The sequence below is a fragment of the Hyperoodon ampullatus genome (assembly GCF_949752795.1).
Source record: "Hyperoodon ampullatus genome assembly, chromosome: 10".
Classification (NCBI taxonomy): Eukaryota; Metazoa; Chordata; class Mammalia; order Artiodactyla; family Ziphiidae; genus Hyperoodon; species Hyperoodon ampullatus.
In genome coordinates this window covers 7,909,325-7,933,193 of record NC_136923.1, presented here as the reverse complement: position 1 = coordinate 7,933,193, position 23,869 = coordinate 7,909,325, and the positions used below count along the sequence as shown (strand labels likewise).

Genomic DNA, 23,869 nt, shown 5'->3' with positions numbered 1-23,869 from the left:
GCTCCGGCGGCCCCCGTCTCGCAGCCTGCCGCAGCTCCGGCCAGCCGACCAGCCATGTCGCTCAGCGGAGCCTCTGAGGGCAGCGTCCCGGCCACCAAGATTGAAATTACCGTGTCCTGCCGGTGAGCGGGCCACGCTGGGGAGGGCTTAGGCATTGCCCCAGCACCACCCAGCTCCGGGGCTCAACGCGGAGAGGGGCTAGACCGCTGGGGAAGCAGCATTCGGGAAGGAAAATCGCGGCTGCAGGCTCAGGGGAGTTGCTAGCGGACTCGGGAAGGGGGGTTCCTGGAACAGCTCCAACCACAAAAGAGGGCTCAGCCTGCGGCTTCAAGGGACTGGTCTCGGGGGTCCAGTAGGATCTGCGCCCCAGGAGGGCAAAGTTCTGAGGGCTAGCCCTCTTTCCTGGGCCCTTGGAGGCAGTCCAGTCCGCAGAGAAACGGTTCTTGGGCGGAGATTTCCGGTGTTGTCCAGGGTGCTGACAACGCGGGCCCCACACCCCCAGCCGGAGGTAGTAACGGGGGAGGGGAGTGTGATGTGAGCCCCATGCCTCCCTAGGTGCCCGTCTCTGGGCAGGTTCGAGGCGATGGGCTCCATAATGATCCACCCCCTGTCCGTCTGTCTGTCCCTTTCTCTAGGAACCTGCTGGACCTCGACACCTTCTCCAAGTCCGACCCCAGTAGGCGGCACCAGGGCCAGGAGGGAGGGAACTTGGGGTCCGGGAAAGACTGAGGGGCGGGGAGGGGGTGCGGGCCGACCTGAAGTCCTTCCCTCCCCGCCCCCGCTCCCGCCTGCAGTGGTGGTGCTTTACACGCAGAGCCGGGCCAGCCAAGAGTGGCGGGAGGTAAGTCCTAGAACCCTCGGCCAGTCCGGAGCCGCCCCTGGGAATCACCTGCCCCCTTACAGGCCTCGCGTTGACTCTCCGCTCTCCATTCAGTTCGGACGGACCGAGGTGATCGACAACACGCTGAACCCAGACTTCGTGCGCAAGTTCGTCCTCGACTACTTCTTCGAGGAAAAGCAAAACCTGCGCTTCGATGTGTGAGCCCCGCCCCGGATCTGGCTTGGACCGCCCCCCGACCTGGATCCGCCCGAAATTCCGGCTGGCTCCGCCCCTCCGCGGGGCCCCACCCCCACCCCTGGCCTGGCTCCACCCCCAAGCCCAGTTCTGTGGCACTCTGAAGGGCTCGGCTCAGCCTTAGCTCCGCCCACAAGTTTAGGTTCGCCCTGCCCTTAGGTCGGATCCAACCCAGTGCGCTCCCCAGGCCTAGTCCTGCCCACAACCGTTCTCCCTAATTTGGCTCCGCCCCTTCCCAAGCCCTACCTCTGACGTGACCCTGCCCCCAGCAGACCCCGGACTTGGCCTCGCCCCGGGTCTGACTCACAATGACGTCGACTCCTGCCCAAAGGAGGTCCAGGTTGAATTCGGGTCCAAGGCCGCCCCTCCCTCCACGCACAATTTTAGCCTGGACTCGAAATCCGACTCCTTTTCCAGGCTCTCCCACCAGCCCCGCCCCATGTTGGTCCCACTCTCTTCCCAGGTACAACGTCGACTCCAGAACCAACGTCTCCAAACCGGTGAGCGACCGTTCACTCACGGGCTGGCTGGGCACACAGGCGGCGCTCAGTGTGTGTTAAACGACCCTCCTTAGAACCCTCCTCCCCCTCAAACCCGACTCGACCTTCTTCGGCCCCGAACCTGCCCTCCCTGCCCTCCTCTCCTGCTCTTGCCTCGGTTTCCCGCCTGTGCCTCTTACTTACTCACTGCTACTCTTCCTTCTTGACTGCTGCTGGGACCCACAGAAGGTGAGGCTGAACGGGGCTGGGCGGGGGCGACATGTGGTGTGTGAAAGGCGAGGGGTGGGATGGTATCTTGGCTTAAAGTGATGGCAGGACCAAGAAGGGCAGCTTTCCTGGGGACCCCGTGCCTCCTTTAAAGCCCCGGCCGCGTGGTTCCGCTGCCTCCAGTCGCCGTGGTCAGTGCAGCAGCGTCACCAGGGCTGGGCTGGGACTCTGCGCCGCCAGCCGGTCCTCGCCCCGCTGACTCTGTATCCCGGCGCAGGATTTCCTGGGACAAGCGTTCCTGGCCCTGGGAGAGGTGATCGGAGGCCAGGGCAGCCGAGTAGAGCGACCCCTCACGTGAGCTGAACCTGAAGGGGAGCGGGGCAAGGGTGGGCCTCCAAATGCTCCTCCTAAAGACACAGCTGACTCTGTACTGATGGAGGCTGGGATTCCCCTGGTCAGGGGCCTTCAATGGCTTCCATCACCCTCCTGGGAAAATCCAACCTCCAGGGCTTTGCTCAAGTCAGTCTCAGGCCTGACGGATCTTCTGTCTCTCTCTTTCCTCACCCTTTTCATTCTTTTTTTAAGTCTGATTCAACCTGTAAGGTCCAGTTCCAAGCCCTTCTCCTCCAGGAAGCTTTCCTCACTAAATCAAGTTCTCTGGAATTTACATTACATTCACTCACTAAATATTTATTAGCTCATTTTGTATTCTATACCCTGTGCTAGGCACCAGGGATTTATCCATTCCACAAACACTACTGGGCCTATATACTCACTCTATGTCAGCCACTGTTCAAGGGGCTTGGGTTGCAATGGTGAACAAAACAAAGGTTCCTGCCCTCAGGGAGCTTATATAACAGAAGGGGGAGAAAAACAGTACAAAACTGACATAATAAATAAGTAAATTACATAATCTATTAGAAGACATTAAGTATTGAGGAATAAAGACAAAGTAGAGCAGAATTAGGGGGACTGGAAATGCTGGGTGGGTAGGTGTTGCAGTGTTCAACAGAATGTTTGAGTAGGCCTCCTAGAGAGGTAACTTCAGAGCAATGACCTGAAGGAAGTAAGGGAGTGCGCTGTGCAGATATCTGGAGGAGGAATGTTCCAGGCAGAGGAAACTGCCAGTGCAGAAGTCTGATATGTTCAAAGAGCAGCAAGGAGGCCAGTGTGGGTGGAACTGCGTGAGCAGGGGGAAGAAAGGAGAAGGTGAGTTTGGAGCATTGACAGTTAGAGCCTGTAGCCACTGTAAGGACTTCAGTTTTTACTCTGAGTTGGAAGTCACTGGAGGGTTCTGAGCAGAGGATTGATAGGATCTGACTTGCTTTCAAAGGATGCTGCCAGGTTGAGACTAAACCTTGGGTGGACAAAGCTAGAAGTAATCCATGGTGCTAGCAGTGAAGGAGGGGAGAATTGGTCAGATTCTGGATGTATCTTGAAGGTGGAGCCAACAGATTCCTGACAGACTGCATATGGATGCGAGAGGATAAGAGTCGAGGATGATACCAAGGCCTTTGGCCTGAACAAATGGAAAGATAGAGTTGCCATAAACGATGATATTTTTTTTAAAAAGTGAGGGAGGAGTAAGCTGTGGGAGGAAGTCAACCAGGAGTTCAGTCTGACCTGTTGAATTTCATAATTTTTATTAGACGTCTGAGTGGACGTGTCAAATAGGCAATAAGAAACGTGAATCTTAGGTGTTCTTTAAGGACATGAGATTAGATGAGATCACTAAGGGAGCGAGGAGAGCGGGAAGATCAAGGACTCCACGAATTGGAGCTAGAAAGGGAGGCTGAGAAAGATCATTAGTGAAATGGGAGGGTAACTGAGAGCAGGTGGTGCTGTCCTGGCAGCAAAGTGAAGGATGTGTATCATGGACAAGAGAGTGGCCAACCATGTCAAATGCTGCTGCAGGTCAAGGTGAGGATCAGGAACTGGCCATTGGATTTAGCCAGATGGAGGTCGCCGGTGATGCTGACAAGCAGAGTTTTGAAGGAGAGATGGGAGTGACAGCCTGGTTGGGGAGGTTTAGAAGAGAATGGAAGAGAGGAATGGGAATTAGAGAAAAGGAGGGGTGGCTGGAGAGGGACTTGAGAGCAAGAATAGGTCTGTAATATTTTAACATGAGAAAAATTATACCACATTTGTATGCTAATGGGAATGATCCAGTAGAAACTGAAAATTTGACATAATAAAAAGAGGGGGGGAGGGACTTCCCTGGCGGTCCAGTGGTTAAGACTCCACGCTTCCAATGTAGGGGGTGTGGGTTCAATCCCTGGTTGGGGAAGTAAGATCCCACATAAAGTGTGGCGTGGCCAAAAGAGAAAAAAGGGGGGGGGAGAGTTGCTAGAGTGACGTCACTGTGCAGGCAAGAGGGAGGGTGTGGAAAGTAGCACACAGTGGAGGGGTAAATAGGCACATGGATGGTCATTTATAGCAACGGTAGGAAGGCCTCGTGTTGGAGAAGATACTGGAGGCAGGGTGGGTGCGTGGTGGGTCTGTGGACATTCTCTTCTGGTTGCTTCAGTTTTGTCAGTGAGGTAGGCAACAAGGTCATTGGCTGAGAATGAGGATGGAGGAGGAGGCTTTCGGGTTGAGGAGGGAGGAGGAAGAGTGAAACTGCCATCTCGCAGAACTGGAAAAGTGAAGGGATTCGGGGTGTACGGTATGATTAAGGACACTCTTGACGTTTGTGGTCACACATTTAAAATGAAAGCAATTAGCATGAATGTGTGTTTTCCTCCGGCCATATTCAGTTGCACAGGTGTGATACGGGTTAGGCAGAGAATTGGATTTAACTAGGGCTGTGGTTCTGCCAGATAAGTATCTAGAAGTGAGAGAGGGCAAGGGAAAAGAAGTAGGATGCAAGGGAGTGGTTATTATAGTCCAGAGTAACTGGAATTCACACTGGGTGATGAGATGAGGGAGAACATTAAGGAAGCAAAGAACAGTGAGAAGGCAGTAGGATCAGCAACTCCGTTCTGAACGTGCAGGGGAAGAGTCCCTGTACTCATTACACTCTTTTTTTTTAAAGCACAGAGAGTCAGAGATCAAAGGGGCCAAAGAAATGGTTCAAATTCTCATTCTAAAGATGGGGAAAACCACATAGCAAGCTGGAGTCAAAACTTGAACTGAGAATACTCCTAACCTAGCTTCCTCTCTACCACACTTTTGGATCCCATGGGGGTTAGGGTTTGCAGGCCCATATCAACAGGGTCCCTGACTGCTTGGAGGCCCAAGGCAATTTGGGGACGGGTGTCCTGGTATGCACCCTTCAGGCACATGGAAGTGTCCCTTCTTGGGTCAGAAGAAGATAAGGCTGCCCTGGACTTTTTGATCTCACTCTTCACAGTCTTCAGAAAGCACAGCATCCTTGACCTAGCAAACCAGCCCTTTTGCCCCAGATCTGGATAGAAATTCCTCTCCCTCGTTAGGATTGCTACATCACGCTCTACTTGCCTATTGGCTTTGACATCCCACCTTCCCCTGGAAGCTCCCTGAAGGCAGGGTCTAGCAGAGCTGGAAAGTGCCAACTGGCCAATTCATTCCTAGAACAGTGTCTGATGTATCGTAGATGAAGAGTCTGCTTTGAGCAAGAGAACCACCTTCATATCTACCAAGCTTACCAACTGTTTTTCCTTCCATGCATTCATTCTGATCTCTTCACAACCCTGAGAGGTGGGCAAGATTCCCATTACATAAAGAGAAAACCAGGGCCCAAAGAAAGGGAAAATAACTTGCCCAGAACTCTAAATCCTATGTCTTTCCTATGCTACCATTATGATATGTCCACATAGGCTAGGTTAACCCCTTCCTTCCAGACTAGAAACCTTCCCCAGTCAAAGTCAAGTCTTTCCCCACCAGAAGCCACCTAGGACAGAGGTGGACATACTCGGGACTGTCATTCAATGACAGATTGGATCCCCTGACCTACCCAATCCCAGATTGGCCGCCCCAATTCTTGTTTCCTACTCTCCCCCCTCCCCTCACAAAGAGGCTTTTTCTGCTTCCAGGGGTGTACCAGGCAAGAAGTGTGGGACCATACTGCTGATCGCAGAGGAGCTTAGCAATTGTCGGGTCAGTAAGGGCCACATACTAGACCCAGGAGGCTCTCTTCTCTCCCCAAACTCCCTGTAGTGGGCTCTCTGAGTTTGTGAGCAATTTGAGTGTCAATAGCCCAATTTCATCCATAGGATATTGCCACCATGCAGCTGTGTGCAAACAAGCTGGACAAGAAGGACTTCTTTGGGAAATCAGACCCCTTCCTTGTGTTCTATAGGAGCAATGAGGATGGCACGTGAGTCACTGCCCCCACTGTGACCATGGGCCCATTAGGGCTCTTAGGCTGGGACATCTTAGACTCCACTAGGACCTGAGCCCAGAATCCACTCAAGGCAGTGCCTGATATGTGCTTGAATCTCCAAGAGTATCAGGCCCTGTCTCTGGGCTCAGTCCTACCCCAAAGGCAGGTTCCAATCCTCCTGTCCTCTCCAGGTTCACCATCTGCCACAAGACGGAGGTTGTGAAAAACACGCTGAATCCTGTGTGGCAGCCCTTCAGCATCCCTGTGCGGGTATTGTGCAATGGAGACTATGACAGGTCTGCTTCAGCATAAGCTAAGGAGTAAGGGGACAAGGGCGTGAGAGTGGGGTTCCTGGGCCCAAGAATGAAGGTAGAAGGGTCATAACAGTGTTGGAGGATCCTACTCAGTGAGACAGCGTTTTGGACGTGGAGATGGGTGCATAGGGAAGCAGACGGATAGCCACATGGATGAATAGGTGGATGGATGGATGGATGGATGGATGGATGGATGAAAGGGCAAATGAACAAATGAGTGAGCAGATACATGGAGGGGTGGTCAGATGAATAGATAAACTGGTGAATGCATAGATGGGTATGTGGATGGGTGTATAAGAGGACTGGTGGGTGGGTAGAGGGGGAGATGGATGAACGGATAGCAGATGAATAGATGAGTGGACTGATGGGTGGATTAGTGGATGGACAGATGATGGGTGGATGACTAAATGTGTGAGAGGATGGATGGGTATATGAGAGATTGGTGAGTTGGTTGGAGAGGCAGAGGGATGACTGAAAAAGCAGGAGCATAAACAGGTGGAATGACAGGTAGATTGATGGATAGACAGATGAATGGATGGTAGAGGGAATGGATGGATTATTGGATGAATTAGTTGGTGGATGAGTGTAAAGTAGATGGATGGGCTGACCATATGATCTAACAAATGGGCAGTATGAAGATAGGTGAGTGGCTAGAAGGATGGATGGGCATATAAGTGGATGGTTGTGTAGAAGAATGGATGATCAGATGGACAAATGTCAGATGGCTGGGTGTTTGGTTGGATAGATGAATCCTTCTTGATAGAGGAAATGCTTTCAGTTTTTCACCATTGAAAATGATGTTTGCTATGGTTTTGTCATATATGGCCTTTATTATGTTGAGGTAGGTTCCCTCTATGCCCACTTTCTGGAGAGTTTTTATCATAAATGGGTGTTGAATTTTGTCAAAAGCTTTTCTGCATCTGTTGAGATGATCATATGGTTTTTCTTCTTCAATTTGTTAATATGGTGTATCACATTGATTGATTTGCAGATACTGAAGAATCCTTGCATCCCTGGGATAAATCCCACTTGATCATGGTGTATGATCCTTTTAATGTGTTGTTGGACTCTGTTTGCTAGTATTTCGTTGAGGATTTTTGCATCTGTATTCGTGAGTGATATCAGTCTGTAATTTTTTTGTAGTATCTTTGTCTGGTTTTGGTATCAGGGTGATGGTGGCCTCATAGAATGAGTTTGGGAGTGTTCCTTCCTCTGCAATTTTTTGGAAGAGTTTGAGAAGGATGGGTGTTAGCTCTTCTCTAAATGTTTGATAGAATTCACCTGTGAAGCCAGCTGGTCCTGGACTTTTGTTTGTTGGAAGATTTTTAGTCACAGTTTTAATTTCCTTACTTGTGATTGGTCTGTTCATATTTTCTATTTCTTACTAGTTCAGTCTTGGAAGGTTATACCTTTCTAAGAATTTGTCCATTTCTTCCGGGTTTTCCATTTTATTGGCATATAGTTGCTTGTAGTAGTCTCCTAGGATGCTTTGTATTTCTGCGGGGTCCATTGTAACTTTTCCTTTTTCATTTCTAATTTTACTGATTTGAGTCCTCTCCCTCTTTTTCTTGATGAGTCTGGCTAAAGGTTTATCAATTTTGTTTATCTTCTCAAAGAACCAGCTTTTAGTTTTATTGATCTTTGCTATTGTTTCTATTTCATTTATTTCTGCTCTGATCTTTATGATTTCTTTCCTTCTACTAACTTTGGGTTTTGTTTGTTCTTCTTCCTCTAGTTCCTTTCGGTGTAAGGTCAGATGGTTTATTTGAGATTTTTCTTGTTTCTTGAGGTAGGATTGTATGGCTATAAACTTGCCTCCGAGAACTGCTTTGCTGCATCCCATAGGTTTTGGGTCGTCGTGTTTTCATTGTCATTTGTCTCTAGGTATTTTTTGATTTCCTCTTTGATTTCTTCAGTGATCTCTTGGTTATTTAGTAGCATATTGTTTAGCCTCCATGTGTTTGTGTTTTTTGTTTTTTTCCCTGTAATTGATTTCTGATCTCATAGCACTGTGGTCGGAAAAGATGCTTGATGTGATTTCAATTTTCTTAAATTTACTGAGGCTTGATTTGTGACCCAAGATGTGGTCTATCCTGGAGGATGTTCTGTGTGCACTTGAGAAGAAAGTGTAATCTGCTGTTTTCAGATGGAATGTCCTATAAATATCAATTAAATCTGTCTGGTCTATTGTGTCATTTAAAGCTTGTGTTTCCTTATTAATTTTCTGTTTGGATGATCTGTCCATTGGTGTAAGTGAGGTGTTAAAGTCCCGTACTATGATTGTGTTACTGTCGATTTCCTCTTTTATAGCTGTTAGCATTTGCCTTATGTATGGAGGTGTTCCTGTGTTGGGTGCATATATATTTAGAATTGTTATATATTCTTCTTAGATTGATCCCTTGATCATTATGTAGTGTCCTTCCTTGTCTCTTGTAACATTCTTTATTTTAAAGTCTATTTTATCTGATATGAATATTGCTACTCCGGCTTTCTTTTGATTTCCATTTGCATGGAACATCTTTTTCCATCCCCTCGCTTTTAGTCTGTATGTGTCCCTAGGTCTGAAGTGCGTCTTCTGTTGACAGCATATATATGGATCTTGTTTTTGTATCCATTCAGAGAGCCTGTGTCTTTTGGTTGGAGCGTTTAATCCATTCACGTTTAAGGTAATTATCAATATATATGTTCTTATTTCCATTTTCTTAATTGTTTTGGGTTTGTTTTTGTAGGTCCTTTTCTTCTCTTGTGTTTCCCCCTTAGAGAAGTTCCTTTAGCGTTTGTTGTAGAGCTGGATTGGTGGTGCTGAATTCTCTTAGCTTTTGCTTGTCTGTAAAGCTTTTGATTTCTCCGTCAAATCTGAATGAGATCCTTGCCGGGTAGAGTAATCTTGGTTGTACGTTCTTCCCTTTCATCACTTTAAATATATCATGCCACTCCCTTCTGGCTTGTAGAATTTCTGCTGAGAAATCAGCTGTTAACCTTATGGGAGTTCCCTTGTATGTTATTTGTCATTTTTCCCTTGTTGCTTTCAGTAATTTTTCTTCTTCTTTAATTTTTGTCAATTTGATTACTATGTGTCTCAGCGTGTTTCTCCTTGGGTTTATCCTGCCTGGGACTCTCTGTGCTTCCTAGACTTGGGTGGCTATTTCCTTTCCCATGTTAGGGAAGTTTTCGACTATAATCTCTTCAGATATTTTCTCGGGTCCTTTCTGTCTCTCTCTTCTCCTTCTGGGACCCCTATCATGCGAATGTTGTTGTGTTTAATGTTGTCCCAGAGGTCTCTTAGGCTGTCTTCATTTCTTTTCATTCTTTTTTCTTTATTCTGTTCCACAGCATTCTGGCTTCCAGGTCACTTATCCGTTCTTCTGTTTCAGTTATTCTGCTATTGATTCCTTCTAGTCTATTTTTTCATTTCAGTTATTTTATTGTTCATTTCTGTTTGTTTGTTCTTTAATTCTTCTAGGTCTTTGTTAAACATTTCGTGCATAATCTTGATCTTTGCCTCCATTATTTTCTGAGGCCCTGGATCATCTTCACTATCATTATTCTGCAGTCCTTTTCTGGAAGGTTGCCTATCTCCATTTAGTTGTTTTTCTGGGGGGTTATCTTGTTCCTTCATCTGGGACATAGTCCTCTGCCTTTTCATTTTGTCTGTCTTTCTGTGATTGTGGTTTTCCTTCCGCAGGCTGCAGGATTGTAGTCCTTCTTGTTTCTGCTGTCTGCCCTCTGGTGGATGAGGCTGTCTCAATAGTTCTTACTTTATAGAATGATTGTTAAATTAAATTAGTCTGTGAAAGTGCTGAGAACAATACCTGGAATATAGTAAGACTCCATAAGTTGTAGGGAATTCCCTGGCAGTCTAGTGGTTAGGACTCCACCCTTTCACTGCGGAGGGCCTGGGTTCAATCCCTGGTTGGGGAAATAAGATCCCGCAAGCTATGCGGTGCAGCCAAAAAAAAAAAAAAGTCAATAATAAAGTATAGTAACAGCAGTATAAATAGCAGTAGTAGTAGTAGTAATAGTGGTAGTGGCAGTAGATAGTTGGGTATGTGCATGGACTGATGAATGGATAGGACGGATAGGAGGAAGTTTGATAGAAGGACAGATGGGTGGATTGGAAGATGATTTATGTGTAGTTAAGTGGGTGGGGGTGTCTCAGATTTATCATACACACCCAGCCTACATTTATCTCCTGCATTTCAGAACGGTGAAGATTGATGTGTACGACTGGAACCGGGCTGGAAGGTAGCACTGCCCTGCGTAGTACTGCCCTCTCCTATAATTAGCAAACAGTTCCCTGAAATATGTAGTACATTCACTAGGAACCCCAAAGTAGCCTTGGGAGCCAGAAAGGTTGATGACAGATGCCAAGACCTTGGGTACAATTGATGCCCTCAGTTGTCTCTCTGGTATACTGTCTCTTCCCTTCTCTTCCTCTTAGCTTGGTCCCTCTTCTAGCCCAAGCCTCAGTGCCCTGCAACCCAAGTAGAGGCACAGATAGTGGAAATAAAAGACTGGTTTCGGGCTTCCCTGGTGGCGCAGTGGTTAAGAATCCACCTGCCAATGCAGGGGACACGGGTTCGAGCCCTGATCCGGGAAGATCCCACATGCCATGGAGCAACTAAGCCTGTGTACCACAACTACTGAGCCTGCACTCTACAGCCCACGAGCCACAACTACTGAGCCCGCCCACCACAACTACTGAAGCCCACACGCCTAGAGCTTGAACTCCAAAAGAAGAGAAGCCACCACAATGAGAAGCCTGCACACCACAACAAAGAGTAGCCCCGCTCGCTGCAGCTAGAGAAAGCCCAAGTGCAGCAACAAAGACCCAATGCAGCCAAAAATAAATAAATTTAAAGATAATAATAAATTAAAAAAAATAAAACTAATGAGATTACCTCCCAGCACTCTAATGGTTTATTTAAATTAAAAAAAAAAAAGACTGGTTTCAGAGATGGCTCCAAGCCACCAGCAGTTGTTGCTTACCCACCTCTGGTCTCATTGCAGTCACGACTTCATCGGTGAGTTTACCACCAGCTACAGAGAGCTGAGCAAGGCCCAGAACCAGTTCACAGTGTATGAGGTGAGAGCTCCAGCCCTGCCCAGGTTGCCCAGGCCCTCCATCCTAGTGTGCTCGGTCTGTGGTTCCCGTCCTGTTTCCCACCATCACTGTTATCTTCTTCACTTAGGTACTTAACCCTCGGAAGAAATGTAAGAAGAAGAAATATGTCAACTCGGGAACTGTGAGTACTCCCTAGAGCCCTGTCCCTCCCTGGATCCTTCTGTCTCTATCCCCACTGACATAGCATGACATGATAAATGTTGAGGGTATGGGAAAGCTGTTGGCACAGATTACTTGGATATAGTAATGTTGGATACAAGGTGGCACCACTTAAGTTTTTGTTGTGTTTTGTTTTTAATTTTTTTTTCTCTCACCTAAGGAAATTGTTTTGAAATTTACTCTTTTGCAGATTTTTGGGGAAAACCTAAGTTATATTTCCCAATTTAATATATTTTTGGAAACCCAAATGTTTCTGACAGCTTCCCCTTTTTGCCCTTTCAGAAATTGGACAGGATGGGGTAGGGGGTGAAATCAAGTGCCTCTTTCCCTTTTTCTACCCTAACTACACTTTCCAAAGTAGCAGGGCTGCCTCTTCTGTCCCACAGGTGACGCTGCTTTCCTTTTCTGTGGACTCTGAATTCACTTTTGTCGATTACATCAAGGGAGGGTGAGTCACAGGCCAAGCTTTTGGCTGAAAGCCCAGCAGTGAGTTACTCCCAGTTCTGAACCTCAGTTTTACTATTCATTAATGGTCAGGGTCCAAAGAGATCGTGAGGATAAACTTTAAAACACTTGGCAGACTACAAAGTGCTTTATAAAGTGCAGAGTGCCGCCCATCTTAGTTCTCTCCATGGGGCTGCCTTTCAACCCTAGCTTCCAGCCCGCCCTGGGAAGATGACAGACCAGTGGTTTTCAAAGGTGTCCCCAATAACCTTACTGGGGCCCAGGCAGAAGATATGTCCAGGCAAGAGGGAGAAGCCGAGGGAGAAACCAAGGGAGAGGGAAATGATAAGCAGGCTGGAGGGGACATCCTGCTTGGTTTAGTGGACGCAGGCAGACCTCGGAAAGGTACTTGTCTTCTCTAAACCTCACTTTTCTCCAGTGTAAAGTGGAGCTGTTAAGTACTACTTCAGGACGATAGTAAGGGTTAAATTAAATTGCATCGTCATATTATGTCGTGCAGCAGGCATTTAATTCTGCCACCCGAAGTGTGTTCAGTGGGCCAGCAGCATCTGCCTCACTTGGGAGTTTGTTAGAAATGCAGAATCTCAGGCTCCACCCAGACCATTCAGTTCAGAATTTGCATTTTAACACGATTCCCAGGTGGCTCATATGCATACTAGTGTTTGAGAAATCCCGGTATAGTAAGTTATTAGTCCCTCACTTCTCAATCCATCTATTTCCCCAATAGGACGCAGCTGAACTTCACAGTAGCCATTGACTTCACAGCTTCCAATGGTGAGGCATGGATGGGGGAATGGGGTGCGGAGGAATTCTAAAGAAGTCACTAGGGATTGGCCTGGATTCCAACCTGGGAATAAGAGTTAAGCTACCCAGGAAGCCCAGGCTTGAGGCAAGGCCCAGTCAGGCTCATACTGGGGCAGGAGTGTCGTGAGGAGATTACTGGGTGTAATGGTGGGAGAGGGTACAGAAAAATAAGTGGGTAAATGGATCAAAGAAAGTTGAAAGGATAGATAGGTCTACATAGCTTGAGAAGCAGATGAGTAAATGAATGGATGGGAGGGAATAGGAGTGTAATGAGAGATGAGTAGGTAAATGGCTGGATGACTGGGTGGGTAGATAGATTTATAAACAGAGGGGGCACATGAGTAATGAGTGAGTACAGTGGGTTAGACAGGTGGATGCATGAACCGGTACATGGGTGGACAAATGCTCAGATGTTTAAATTGGGGAAATGGATGCGTGGACAGGTGAATGGATCCATATGAGGACAGACAGGCAGGTGAATGAATGGGATGGATAGGGATGGATAGGGGTGGATAGGGGTGGATAGATGGATGAAAGAATATGGCTATATGGATGGATGAGAAAGAAAGAGAAATAGCAGGTGAACAAGTGAATGGATGGATAGATGGATGGATGGTTAGGTGGGTGGATAGCTGGATAAGAGAATGGAGAAGCGGATGGATGGAGATGAATAGGTAGACTGAAAGATGGATTTACGGCCAGTGGATGGGTGAATGGATGTATGAGTAGGTGGATGAACTGATGGATAGATATAGGGGTTGGTGGATGGATAGATGGACAAATGAACATTTGGATGACTGGGTAAAATAATGAGGGAGTACATGGGTAAAGAGTGGCTGAATGGATAGGTGGATGGATGCATACAATGATAGGCAGGTGAACTGATAGATCATCAAGATGACCATGAGGTGGGGCTCCTGTTTCCCTACAGGGAATCCCCTGCAGCCCACCTCCCTGCACTACATGAGTCCTTATCAGCTCAGCGCCTATGCCATGGCCCTCAAGGCAGTGGGAGAAATCATCCAGGACTATGACAGTGACAAGCTGTTCCCAGCTTACGGCTTTGGGGCCAAGCTGCCTCCCGAGGGACGGATCTCCCACCAGTTCCCCCTGGTATGGTATGGCCAGAACCTAGACTCCATGCCCTGGCATCTGGCCCACCCAAGTTGACAAGATTCTTCTGCTTATGTCTCTTCTAAGGGTCAAGGACCTGCCAAGTAGCAGGAGGAGCTAGGAGAAGGTGGCAGAGCAGGGAGGGGGCAGGGTTGGAGTTTGGAGGGGACTCTGAGAGACAGCAATGGAAGAAGGAAAGAGTGAGCTAGGATCAGCCCAGCAGGGCATCTTCCCTGACAGAACAACAATGATGAGGACCCCAACTGTGTGGGCATTGAGGGTGTGTTGGAGAGCTACTTCCAGAGCCTGCGCACAGTGCAGCTCTACGGGCCCACCTACTTCGCCCCTGTCATCAACCAGGTGGCCAGGTAAGGAAACTGGGTGGGGCTGGGGGAAATTGAGGGGACCCAGACAGTGAACTGACTTCCCAAGGATAGTTAGGACCACTCTTGGGTGAATTTGGGCTCTGGGGAGAAGGTGAAAGTTTCAGTGTTGGCCAGGCTCTGTTATAAAGAGGTTACATAATGCCTTATTCTGAGGTAGAAAGGGTGTCAACAAAGTACCCCAACCCCACTCCCTGGGAACAACGACCCAGGCCTCAAGTTTGGGGAAGAGAGAAGAGCCTACAGAACAGTGGATAAGGCACAAGTTTGGGCATCAGACCTGGGAGCGATCCCAGGTCTACCACTCACTAACCATGTGACCTGAAGCAACTTAGCTTCTCTAAGCCTCCATTTCATCCCTGTAAATAGGTGTAATAATGGATAACCATAGTACCTTCTTTATAGGGTTATTGGGAATTTAAAATTAGATAACAATATAAGAATGATTAGGACTTCCCTGGGGCCCAGTGGTTAAGAATCCACCTGCCAATGCAGGGGACATGGGTTCAAGCCCTGGTCCGGGAAGATCCCACATGCCGCAGAGCAACTAAGCCTGTGCGCCACAACTACTGAGCCTGAGCTCTAGAGCCCATGAGCCACAACTACTGAGCCCACATGCCACAACTACTGAAGCCCGCACACCTAGAGCCCTTGCTCCACAACAAGAGAAGCCACTGCAACAAGAAGCCCATGTACTGCAACGAAGAGTAGTCCCTGCTCGCCTCAACTAGAGAAAGCCCACGCACAGCAATGAAGACCCAACACAGCCAAAAATAAATATAAATAAAATAAATAAATTTTTTAAAAAAGAAATTACACAAACTCTTTAAAAAAAAAAAAAGAATGATTAGCACAGTGTGTGGCCCATAGTAAGTGCTCATGGTAGATTAAAATGAGCTCAAGTTGCAGATTAAACTATAGAAGAGTAACTTCTAAAAACAAAAGAATAACTCCAAATTTTCAGAACAAAAACATACAATGCAAAGAAAATCCAGCTCACGTAACAAATGATTTTCTTAAATGCAGATAAAATGACAACTAAAACCAAACATATGTTAGTGAACCTAAAGTTTCTCTGACTGAATAAAAAATAATAAGTAAACCGTAGTATGCTAAATAGAAGAGACCCAATGAAAACAAAGTACCTCAGAAAACTTGAAAGTAAAAAGATGAAACAAAAGGAATAAAAGTGGAAGGATTTCAGGGAGATTTATATGTCCAGAGACTTGCGTTTTCTCTAATAAAGATTAGTTATTTTCTAATTCATAGTGAGATAATAGTTTTTTTAATTACAAAAGTAACATAACATTGCTGTAGAAAATTTCAAGGATGGAGAAATTAAATAAGAAATCACCCAGAATACGGCCCATGGGAATGTAGATGTATATATAGTTATTGACAGTCTTTTCCTTATGCAACCATAATGGCAGTCAAATTACATGTAACATTTCACTACTGATTTTTTCACTTAATAATGGAACCTGAGCACATTTTTTTGTTGTTATTAAACAGACTTCTTAAATATTATCTTGGGCAAGTTCACTCATTCCTTCATTCAGTGAACATTCCATGAAGGAGAATGTAGCATGAATGTGGGCTGTGGGGCTAGACTAGCTAAGTTACACCCACTCTACCGCTTACTAGCTGTGTCACTTTGGGCAAGACTGTTAACCTCTCTGTGCCTGATTCCTCAGCTGTACATGGGGATAATAGTATCATAGAGCTGTTGTGAGGACTAAATTAATATTTGTCAAGCACCGAGAACAGTGCCTGCCACATTGTAAGTGCTATAGGTGTTAGCTATTACTGGTACTATTATTATCATTATTACTATTCTAAGGGCATCTGTGTGTGCTCCGTTCTCTGCTGGGGCACTAGAGACTCACAGATGAACCAGATCTAGGCTCAGCCCTTGAGATCTCCTGCCTTGGTGCAGGAGACAGAAATATAAACAAATCATTACCTTCTGTAGGCCGGAGCTTCCCAGACTTTTCCAGCAAGTTGCCTGTTGGCAAAGGCAAACAACCGCTTCCCCTAGGGGAAACTGGGGGCACAGCTGAAAGCAGCCAAGCTAAAAATGTCTTTGAAATCCCCATATTTTATCTTAAAAATTCATGCAAATTTATTCTTCTGATATTGTGTCCATGTTTGCTGTAATTTGGGGGGGGGGGAAGGTGTTTTACGTGTACTTAGAGTCATTTAGCTTTATCCACCAAATCATATAGTATAATGAGTGCTTCCGGTATCCTGTGACCTTGGGTTCCCCCTGGTACACATGCTGGTACCCTCAGGGGTGTGCGAACCCATTTGGAAGGGCAGACAGCCCGTCTTCGTGGGTGGCATCCTAGAAGGCAGAGGGAGAAGGAGAGTCTGAGAGACCCAAGGCAGCCTAGTCGTGGAGGGGACTGACTGCTTGGCTGGGTGCAGAGGGCAAACTGGACTATCAGAGGAAGACGCACAGAGCAGGCCTGGCAGCAGGAACCACATGTGAAAAGCACAGAGACATGAAGGGCCAGCTTGGTAAACAGTGAACCGTGTACTCTGACCAGAATGTGCAGTGTGTACGGAGGAGTATCCAAAGAGCAGGTTGGAACGAAGCCTGGAGGAATCAAGAGCTCAGGCTTTCGGTTCAGTTGGTCAAGCGTGGGCTTGGACCCCAGCTGCACCACCCCTTGGGGATGCTACTTAATGTCTCTGAACTTCACTTTTCTCATTTTAAAAATTGGAATAAAAAACGTGCCTACCTCATAGAATGGTGGTGAGGATTAAACTAGATCACGTATGTCAAGAGTGCGGCTGTGATTTTGATGATCGCAGACGACTCTGTCGTTTCCCAGCCCACAGCCAAGTGGGGCACAGACTGGCCTTCCCCAGCCAGTCACCCAGCTCCAGGTCTAAATGGCCTTGGGAATGCCAGGCATCGGCAGGGAGCCAAAGATGTACCTCCCGTGCCCCCAAGCCCTTCCATGCCCCCCAATGCCCTGGCTCACAGATCCCTTCATGAGGGGGCCATTGCCTGCTGCTCCAGCCTCATCTCTCTTCTGTGGGCCTAAGTACACCCCCTAGAACACACTCTCTTGGTTTGCACATGCTATTCCTTCTCTCTGGAACACTTTCCCTTTACCCTCCTTCCTCCACCCCACCTCCACCTCCACCTCCACCTGGCTAACTCCTACTCATTTTTCAGGTCTTAGGTTAGATGTCATGTCCTCAAAGCCCTAACTTCACTGCATCTCAGTGGTGAAAGCATCCATCTCCCCCCAGGACAACGTCCAATTCTCTGCTGCATGCTCAGCACCAAACTTGGTGCCTGACACATAGCAGGTGTGCAATGATTATTTGCAAAACGAGTGAGTGACAGGAAACAGTACCAGCCCAAGCCTATGAGGAGGCTGCAGCCAGAATTCAGGAACGGATCATGGCCCACTCCCACCCTGGGCCCTGGGCAAAATGAACTGTAGCTATTTGAATTCTCCACTCTCACCACGCTTTCCTCCTTTTTTACATCAAGCTTAAATACCAGCACTGTCCAACAGAACTCTGCAATGATGGAAATGTTCAGTATCTGTGATGTCCTCTATGGTAGCTACCAGGCACATACAGATAGTGAGCACTTGAAAAGTTGCTAGGGTGAACAAGGAAGTGAATGTTGAATTTTATTTAACTTAATTAATATAAATTTCAATAGGGGCTACCTTACTGGAGAGTGCAACTCCATCCTTTCCCATCCACACAGGGCCCGACACTGGAAGTCAAGAGACCAGGTCCTCCCTGAGGTCTCATTTTTCTTATGCGTAAAATAAGGGGACTAGAGTTAATGACTTCTGAAGTCCTTTTCCGATAAAAAAATCTTGGATTCAAAGACTGATAGTGAGAGAAGGAAAAGGAGCTCTGGGAGCAGCTGTTAGGCTGGCTGAGGACCCAGAAGCCTAGGCAGTGGGATGTGGTCAGCAGAGGGGAGAAGGGAGAGAGAGAAATGGGTGAGAGAGGGAAGAAAGGAGGCCTTCAGTCTTTGGTCTTGTTCTTGTATAAATACCAAAATCTTAACGGCCAACAAAGCCCTGTGTGGTTTGGGCCCCACCTCATTTCAGTCACATGGTCCACTCTGCTTCCTTCACTTTCTGGGCTCCAGAAAGGGTAGGATTCCTCCAGTCCCATTATGGGGCCTTTGTCCATACTGTTGCTTCTACCTGGAATGATCCTCCCCCTTCACTTAGCCTCTTCTCCTTCCTCCTCTCCTTTATCCTCAAACATTGTTTCCTTAAAGAAGCTTTCACTGACCTGGGCCATGTCAAGATCCCCTACAGGACACCGTCATAGCAGTGTCTCTTTCTATCCCAACTCTCCTCACAAGTGCAATTCTATAGCTATTTCTGCGATTCTTAGATCAGCATCCCCTCTCAAGAGGACTGGGATGGATTTGTTTTTTCTCACTGTGCACCTCCAGTGCCTAACACAGTACCTGCTACAGTGAGTGCTCTAAAAATGTAAGTGCAGGGATGGTAGGTGGGGCAGGCAGCCAGGTCTGGGGAAGGAGCATGCGCTTCAGAAGCCCCAGTCCTTGTCCACTGCTTACGTGCTGGCTATGGAAGTTTTAGGGACAGGACAGTCCTTTGAACTCTGGGCTTTCAGCTGAATTCTGATCTTGGCCTCTCACCCAGGGCTGCAGCCAAGATCTCTGATGGTTCTCAGTACTATGTTCTGCTCATCATCACTGATGGGGTCATCTCTGACATGACACAGACCAAGGAGGCCATTGTCAGTGTGAGTCTGAGGAGGAGGGCTTGGCAGGGAGGGGGTCACTGTTAATAACCGTGACGGGGTTGAGATTTTACCCTACATGCAAGTTAACAAGTCAGCCTGCCAGTTTCATGGATGCTGGCAGCAGACACAAAAGCAAAGGACTTTGGGACTTCCCTGGTGGTCCAGTGGTTAAGACTCTGCACTTCCACTGCAGGGGGTACGGGTTCGATCCCTGGTTGGGGAACTAAGATCCCACATGCCATGCAGCATGGCCAAAAAAAGCAAAGGACTTTGCTATTCCCAGCAATAGCAGTAGCTCAACTATCAGCATTGGCTCTGATTCACTAAGGCCCACTTCCCACAAGATAATGTGCAGAGGGCCAGATGACACCTGTACCCACAGTGGGTTGCATTATAGAACAGAAACCCTGAGTGTAGAGAACCCAAGTCTTTTATAATGGGCAGTAAGCATGCCTTCCCTTTGTTCCAGTGCGAGATACTATACCGGACAGTAAACAAACCTGCCCTTTGCTCTGTAGGAGGACACTGTATCTTTCAAGGCCGTTACATATGGAGACATCCTTGAAAAGATAATCTGACACAAAGGGAATCAGTGCCTCTGCTTGTAAGATGTGCAGAAACATCACACACACAGAATTGTCTCCTAACAGTCACTTCCCTTGTGATGCCTGCTCACCCCAACCATTTACCCTCTTTCCCTCACAGGCCTCCTCACTGCCCATGTCTATCATTATTGTCGGTGTGGGACCAGCCATGTTTGAGGGTAAGATCGGGGGTGTCCATGAGTGGGACCAATAACTGGGGAAAATAGGGGAGGATCTGGGCACCCAGGCCTGCCTCATAGAAAAGATAGGATGGATGCCTGTGCTGGACTTTGGCCAAGTCACAGACCTTCTCTGAACCTGTTTCCTCATCATAACCGAGGCTGTTGATACAAATACTTCCCTCCTGGGGTTCCTGGGATGAAGGAATGCGTGGGAGGGCATAAGAATAACTCCATTACAATGCCTAATATTTGTAGGACTTTGATACAACCGTTAGGCATTCTCATGATGACTCCAAAGGGGAGCTAAGAGGGAGGGGGCAGCATGGGTTGGTGTGGGAAAGGCCAATCAGCTGAGGGGTGTCTTTTCCGCAGCAATGGAAGAGTTGGATGGTGATGACGTGCGCGTGTCCTCTAGGGGACGCTATGCAGAGCGGGACATCGTTCAGGTAGACCTGACCAGGGAGAGGAAGTCATGGAGTCAAAAGGCACGGTGGGAAGGAGAGGCTAAGTTAGCAGCTATTCTCCTTTACTGCCTTCTTAATCACCTACCTGTCTTCCCTTCACTCTTTCAGCCTTCCTACATTCATGCAACAAATTCTTTTTGAGAAACAGGCAGGTTGCTGCAGCCATTGTGGATTCATAGTGTAGGAGATCCCCAGGCTCCTGCCCTCTAGTGGAGGCAACCAATAATAATCACACATCTCATTAGATTGTGATAAGTGCTCCAGGGGGACAGCGAATGCCACAATGAGAGCCTATAACAGGGACCTGATTAGGTAGGGTAGTCAGGGAAGGCTACTAGGAGGAAATGACATTTGAGCTGAAATCTAAAGGAGGGTATAAGCAGCACGTGAGAATGCCCTTAGGCTCAAAAGAACTTGCCCAGGGCTTCCCTGGTGGCGCAGTGGTTGAGAGTCCACCTGCCGATGCAGGGGACACGGGTTCGTGCCCCGGTCTGGGAAGATCCCACATGCTGCGGAGTGGCTGGGCCCGTGAGCCATGGCCGCTGAGCCTGCGCGTGCGGAGCCTGTGCTCCGCAACGGGAGAGGCCACAACAGTGAGAGGCCCGTGTACCAAAAAAAAAAGAACTTGCCCAGTCATGGAGAAGGCAAGAGGCCAGGGTGGCAGGATCACAGGGAGTGAGAGGAAGAGGAAGCCAAGGCCTTGCCTCTAAAAGAACTGGAAAGCTCTTGAAGGATTTTACGTAGAGAAGTGGGGTGGTCAGACTTGCATTTTAAGACATGCAGAGATGCTGCAGGACGGTGGACTATGGCAGGGCAAGAGAGGAGGCAGGTAGACCCGTTAATGAGGAAGCCTTTGAAGTAGTACAGGGGATTTGGATGGGAATGGAAGCAGTAGGGATGGAGAGAAGAAGCAGTTTCAAAAGATTATCTAAGAAAAATTTCCAAGAGTTGAAGATTTGATTAAATGGTGACAGGGAGTGATGGGGGCTTCAAGGATGATTCTCAGTTTTCTATACTGAGCCACTGGGTGAGTGACAGTCCCATTTACTGGGAAAGAGAAAGCTGGAGGAGGAGCAGATTTGGCAGACAAGCCTAGAATTCCGTTGTAAACACATTGGGCTTGAGGTATCTAAGACAAATGAAAGGAGATGTGATATGCACAACTAAATAAGTGGCTCTGGGCCTTAAAAAAGAGGTCAGGGATGGATGTATAAATTGGGGAGACATCAGGGAACAGGTTTTTTTCTTTAATTGAAGTATAGTTGATTTACAATATGTTTCAGGTATACAGCATAGTGATTCAGTATTTTTAGTTTATACTCCATTAAAAGTTATTAAAGATAAAAGCTATAACTCCCTGTGTTATACAATATATCCTTGTTGCTTATCTATTTTATACATAGTAGTTTGTATCTCTTAATCCAGGGAACAGTTTGTAAAGTCACAGAAGCGTATGAAATCACCCAGGAAGAGAACTGAGAGAGAGAAGGCACCAGATTTAGAGATTAGGTAGACCCAGAGGACTGGGGGTGGGGGTGGGGGGAAAGGCATCCGGAAAGGTAGGAGAATCTAGAAGAATGTAATGTGTCCAGAGTGGCAAGTGTTCAGGAAGATTATGGTCAAATGTAATAGAAAGCTAAAGAGGAGTCAGCAAGATGAGGCTGACAATCATTGCCCTCTGGACTAATTTGGGAAAATGGTGCTGTTGACACCGTTAGCGAGAGCCGTTCCAGTAGACGACATGAAGCCAACTTAGAGTGGGTTGAGGGTGAACAGAAGGTGAAAAAAAAAGTGGGTGGAGAGAAAGCAAATGTAGAAAGCTCCTCAAGATGGGGGAGAGAGAGAGGGTGATATTTGGAAAGAGACGTTAGGGGGTCAGAGAGGAAGCCTCCCTACTGCTGCCTTCCCCACTCCCCTCTCTTCTGTCCACCACCCACATCTGATTGTCTGTGCCTGTCCCAGTTCGTCCCATTCCGAGACTATGTCGACCGGTCAGGGAACCAGGTGCTGAGCATGGCCCGACTAGCCAAGGACGTGCTGGCCGAGATCCCAGAGCAGCTACTGTCCTATATGCGCACCAGGGACATCCAGCCTCGCCCTCCACCTCCTGCCGACCCCAGACCGACGCCAGCTCCACAGCATCCCTGAATAGCCCACCTATCCAAAGCCTAGCAGCCTGCTCACCTGCCTACCCACTGCTTGTGCTGAAAGCCAGAGGCACCTGGAACCCTGGACCTCACTGGAAGGCCAGCTTGGAGGATCAGTACTGGCTGGTCGAGCCCTCTGTCCCCCTCAGCCATAGGAGGGCCTGGCACTCCCTGCCTTCATGCCGATAATAAAGCGGATCTTTACTCCAGTTCTGTCTCATGGGTCTTGGGGAGGGAGGGACCCAGGATCTGGGGCCACACCAAGAGAAGGAGGGGGAAGGACCGTTTCAGCTAGGGTTCATCCCCACCCTAACACACAATCATCTAACACTTCAGACATTCTTCAGATACGTTAAGAAACAAGTGAATCTTTATGTGTATACATTTCTTCTGAGGGGGGAGGCCCATAGCTTTTACCAGATTCTACAAGGGGTTCTTGACCTCAAAAGGGGTCAGCTTTAAGATGATTCTGTATAACTCTGCTCTAATCCATTTAGTCCAAGGTTTTTGAGTGAGGATAATAAAAAGAGTTGATATTTTCTTTGAGTATTCACTACACATCAGACACTATGCTAGGTGACTTACAGGTATCATCTTATTTAATCCTCACAACAATCCTGTGAGGTAAGCACTATTTTATCTCCATTTTACAAATGAAGAAACTGAGGCTCAGAGAGGTTAAGTCACTTATTGTAGAGATCCCAACTGACTCCAGATCCCAAGATCTTAATCAGCAAACCTCTTCCTGGGGTGTTAATTTTATTAGGATGTTTGGGGGAAGACACTGTATATGAAAACACATACTTTATAGTGGGTCAACTGCAAGGTTTGTATTAAGATAAAATAGAAGTTTCCAGATGCTTTGGGCTTTGCCCCAGAACCCTGGCAGAATCTTTCACACTCCCCGTTGATGGCAAAACTGGACAGGCTCAGCAACAAGTATTGTTTAACAAGTGGACTCTTCCTGGCCCCCAAGTTCTCCGAAGCCCCCAAGAACTGACAACAGAGTTGTCGAGCTCAGCTTTACAAATTAGTAAAGGTAGGTGAGGAAGAATTTAACGATATGAGGTAGGAAGAATTTAACGACTTGCCCAAGTTCACATGGCCACTAAGCGGCCCAGTCACATTAAAAGCAGCTCTGTTTTGACACTATCTTCCAACCGGCAACCCGTAGCCATGAAGCATTTCCCCGCCTACCTACAGGGTTCCAGCATCTGAATCTCATTTTACCTTACACAACCCCTTTCACGCCCCACCAGCCTTCTGCACCACCCCCAATC

At 47.5% G+C, this 23,869-nt stretch overlaps 1 protein-coding gene across 1 annotated transcript; it reads left to right on the top strand.

Annotated features, from left to right (window-relative positions):
- Positions 1 to 39: 39 nt before the first annotated feature.
- Positions 40 to 22,768, top strand: CPNE9 (copine family member 9). Its single transcript, XM_079712506.1, has 20 exons — positions 40 to 122; positions 636 to 676; positions 795 to 841; positions 935 to 1,038; positions 1,539 to 1,575; positions 2,060 to 2,136; positions 5,796 to 5,859; positions 5,976 to 6,079; positions 6,277 to 6,381; positions 10,603 to 10,644; positions 11,410 to 11,485; positions 11,592 to 11,645; positions 12,070 to 12,131; positions 12,876 to 12,922; positions 13,884 to 14,065; positions 14,306 to 14,433; positions 19,110 to 19,212; positions 19,918 to 19,975; positions 20,351 to 20,424; positions 22,405 to 22,768. Exons 1-20 carry the CDS (start codon positions 55 to 57, stop codon positions 22,588 to 22,590), a joined length of 1,659 nt encoding a protein of 552 aa, XP_079568632.1. The 5' UTR covers positions 40 to 54; the 3' UTR covers positions 22,591 to 22,768.
- Positions 22,769 to 23,869: the final 1,101 nt, after the last annotated feature.

Bases quoted from the DNA above. Each gene is read 5' to 3' on its own strand.
- CPNE9 (XM_079712506.1), top strand. From the start codon at position 55: ATGTCGCTCAGCGGAGCCTCTGAGGGCAGCGTCCCGGCCACCAAGATT. The intron at 11,646-12,069 runs GTGAGTACTCCC...TCTGTCCCACAG, and splicing joins AATATGTCAACTCGGGAACT to GTGACGCTGCTTTCCTTTTC. The intron at 14,066-14,305 runs GTATGGTATGGC...CTTCCCTGACAG, and splicing joins TCTCCCACCAGTTCCCCCTG to AACAACAATGATGAGGACCC.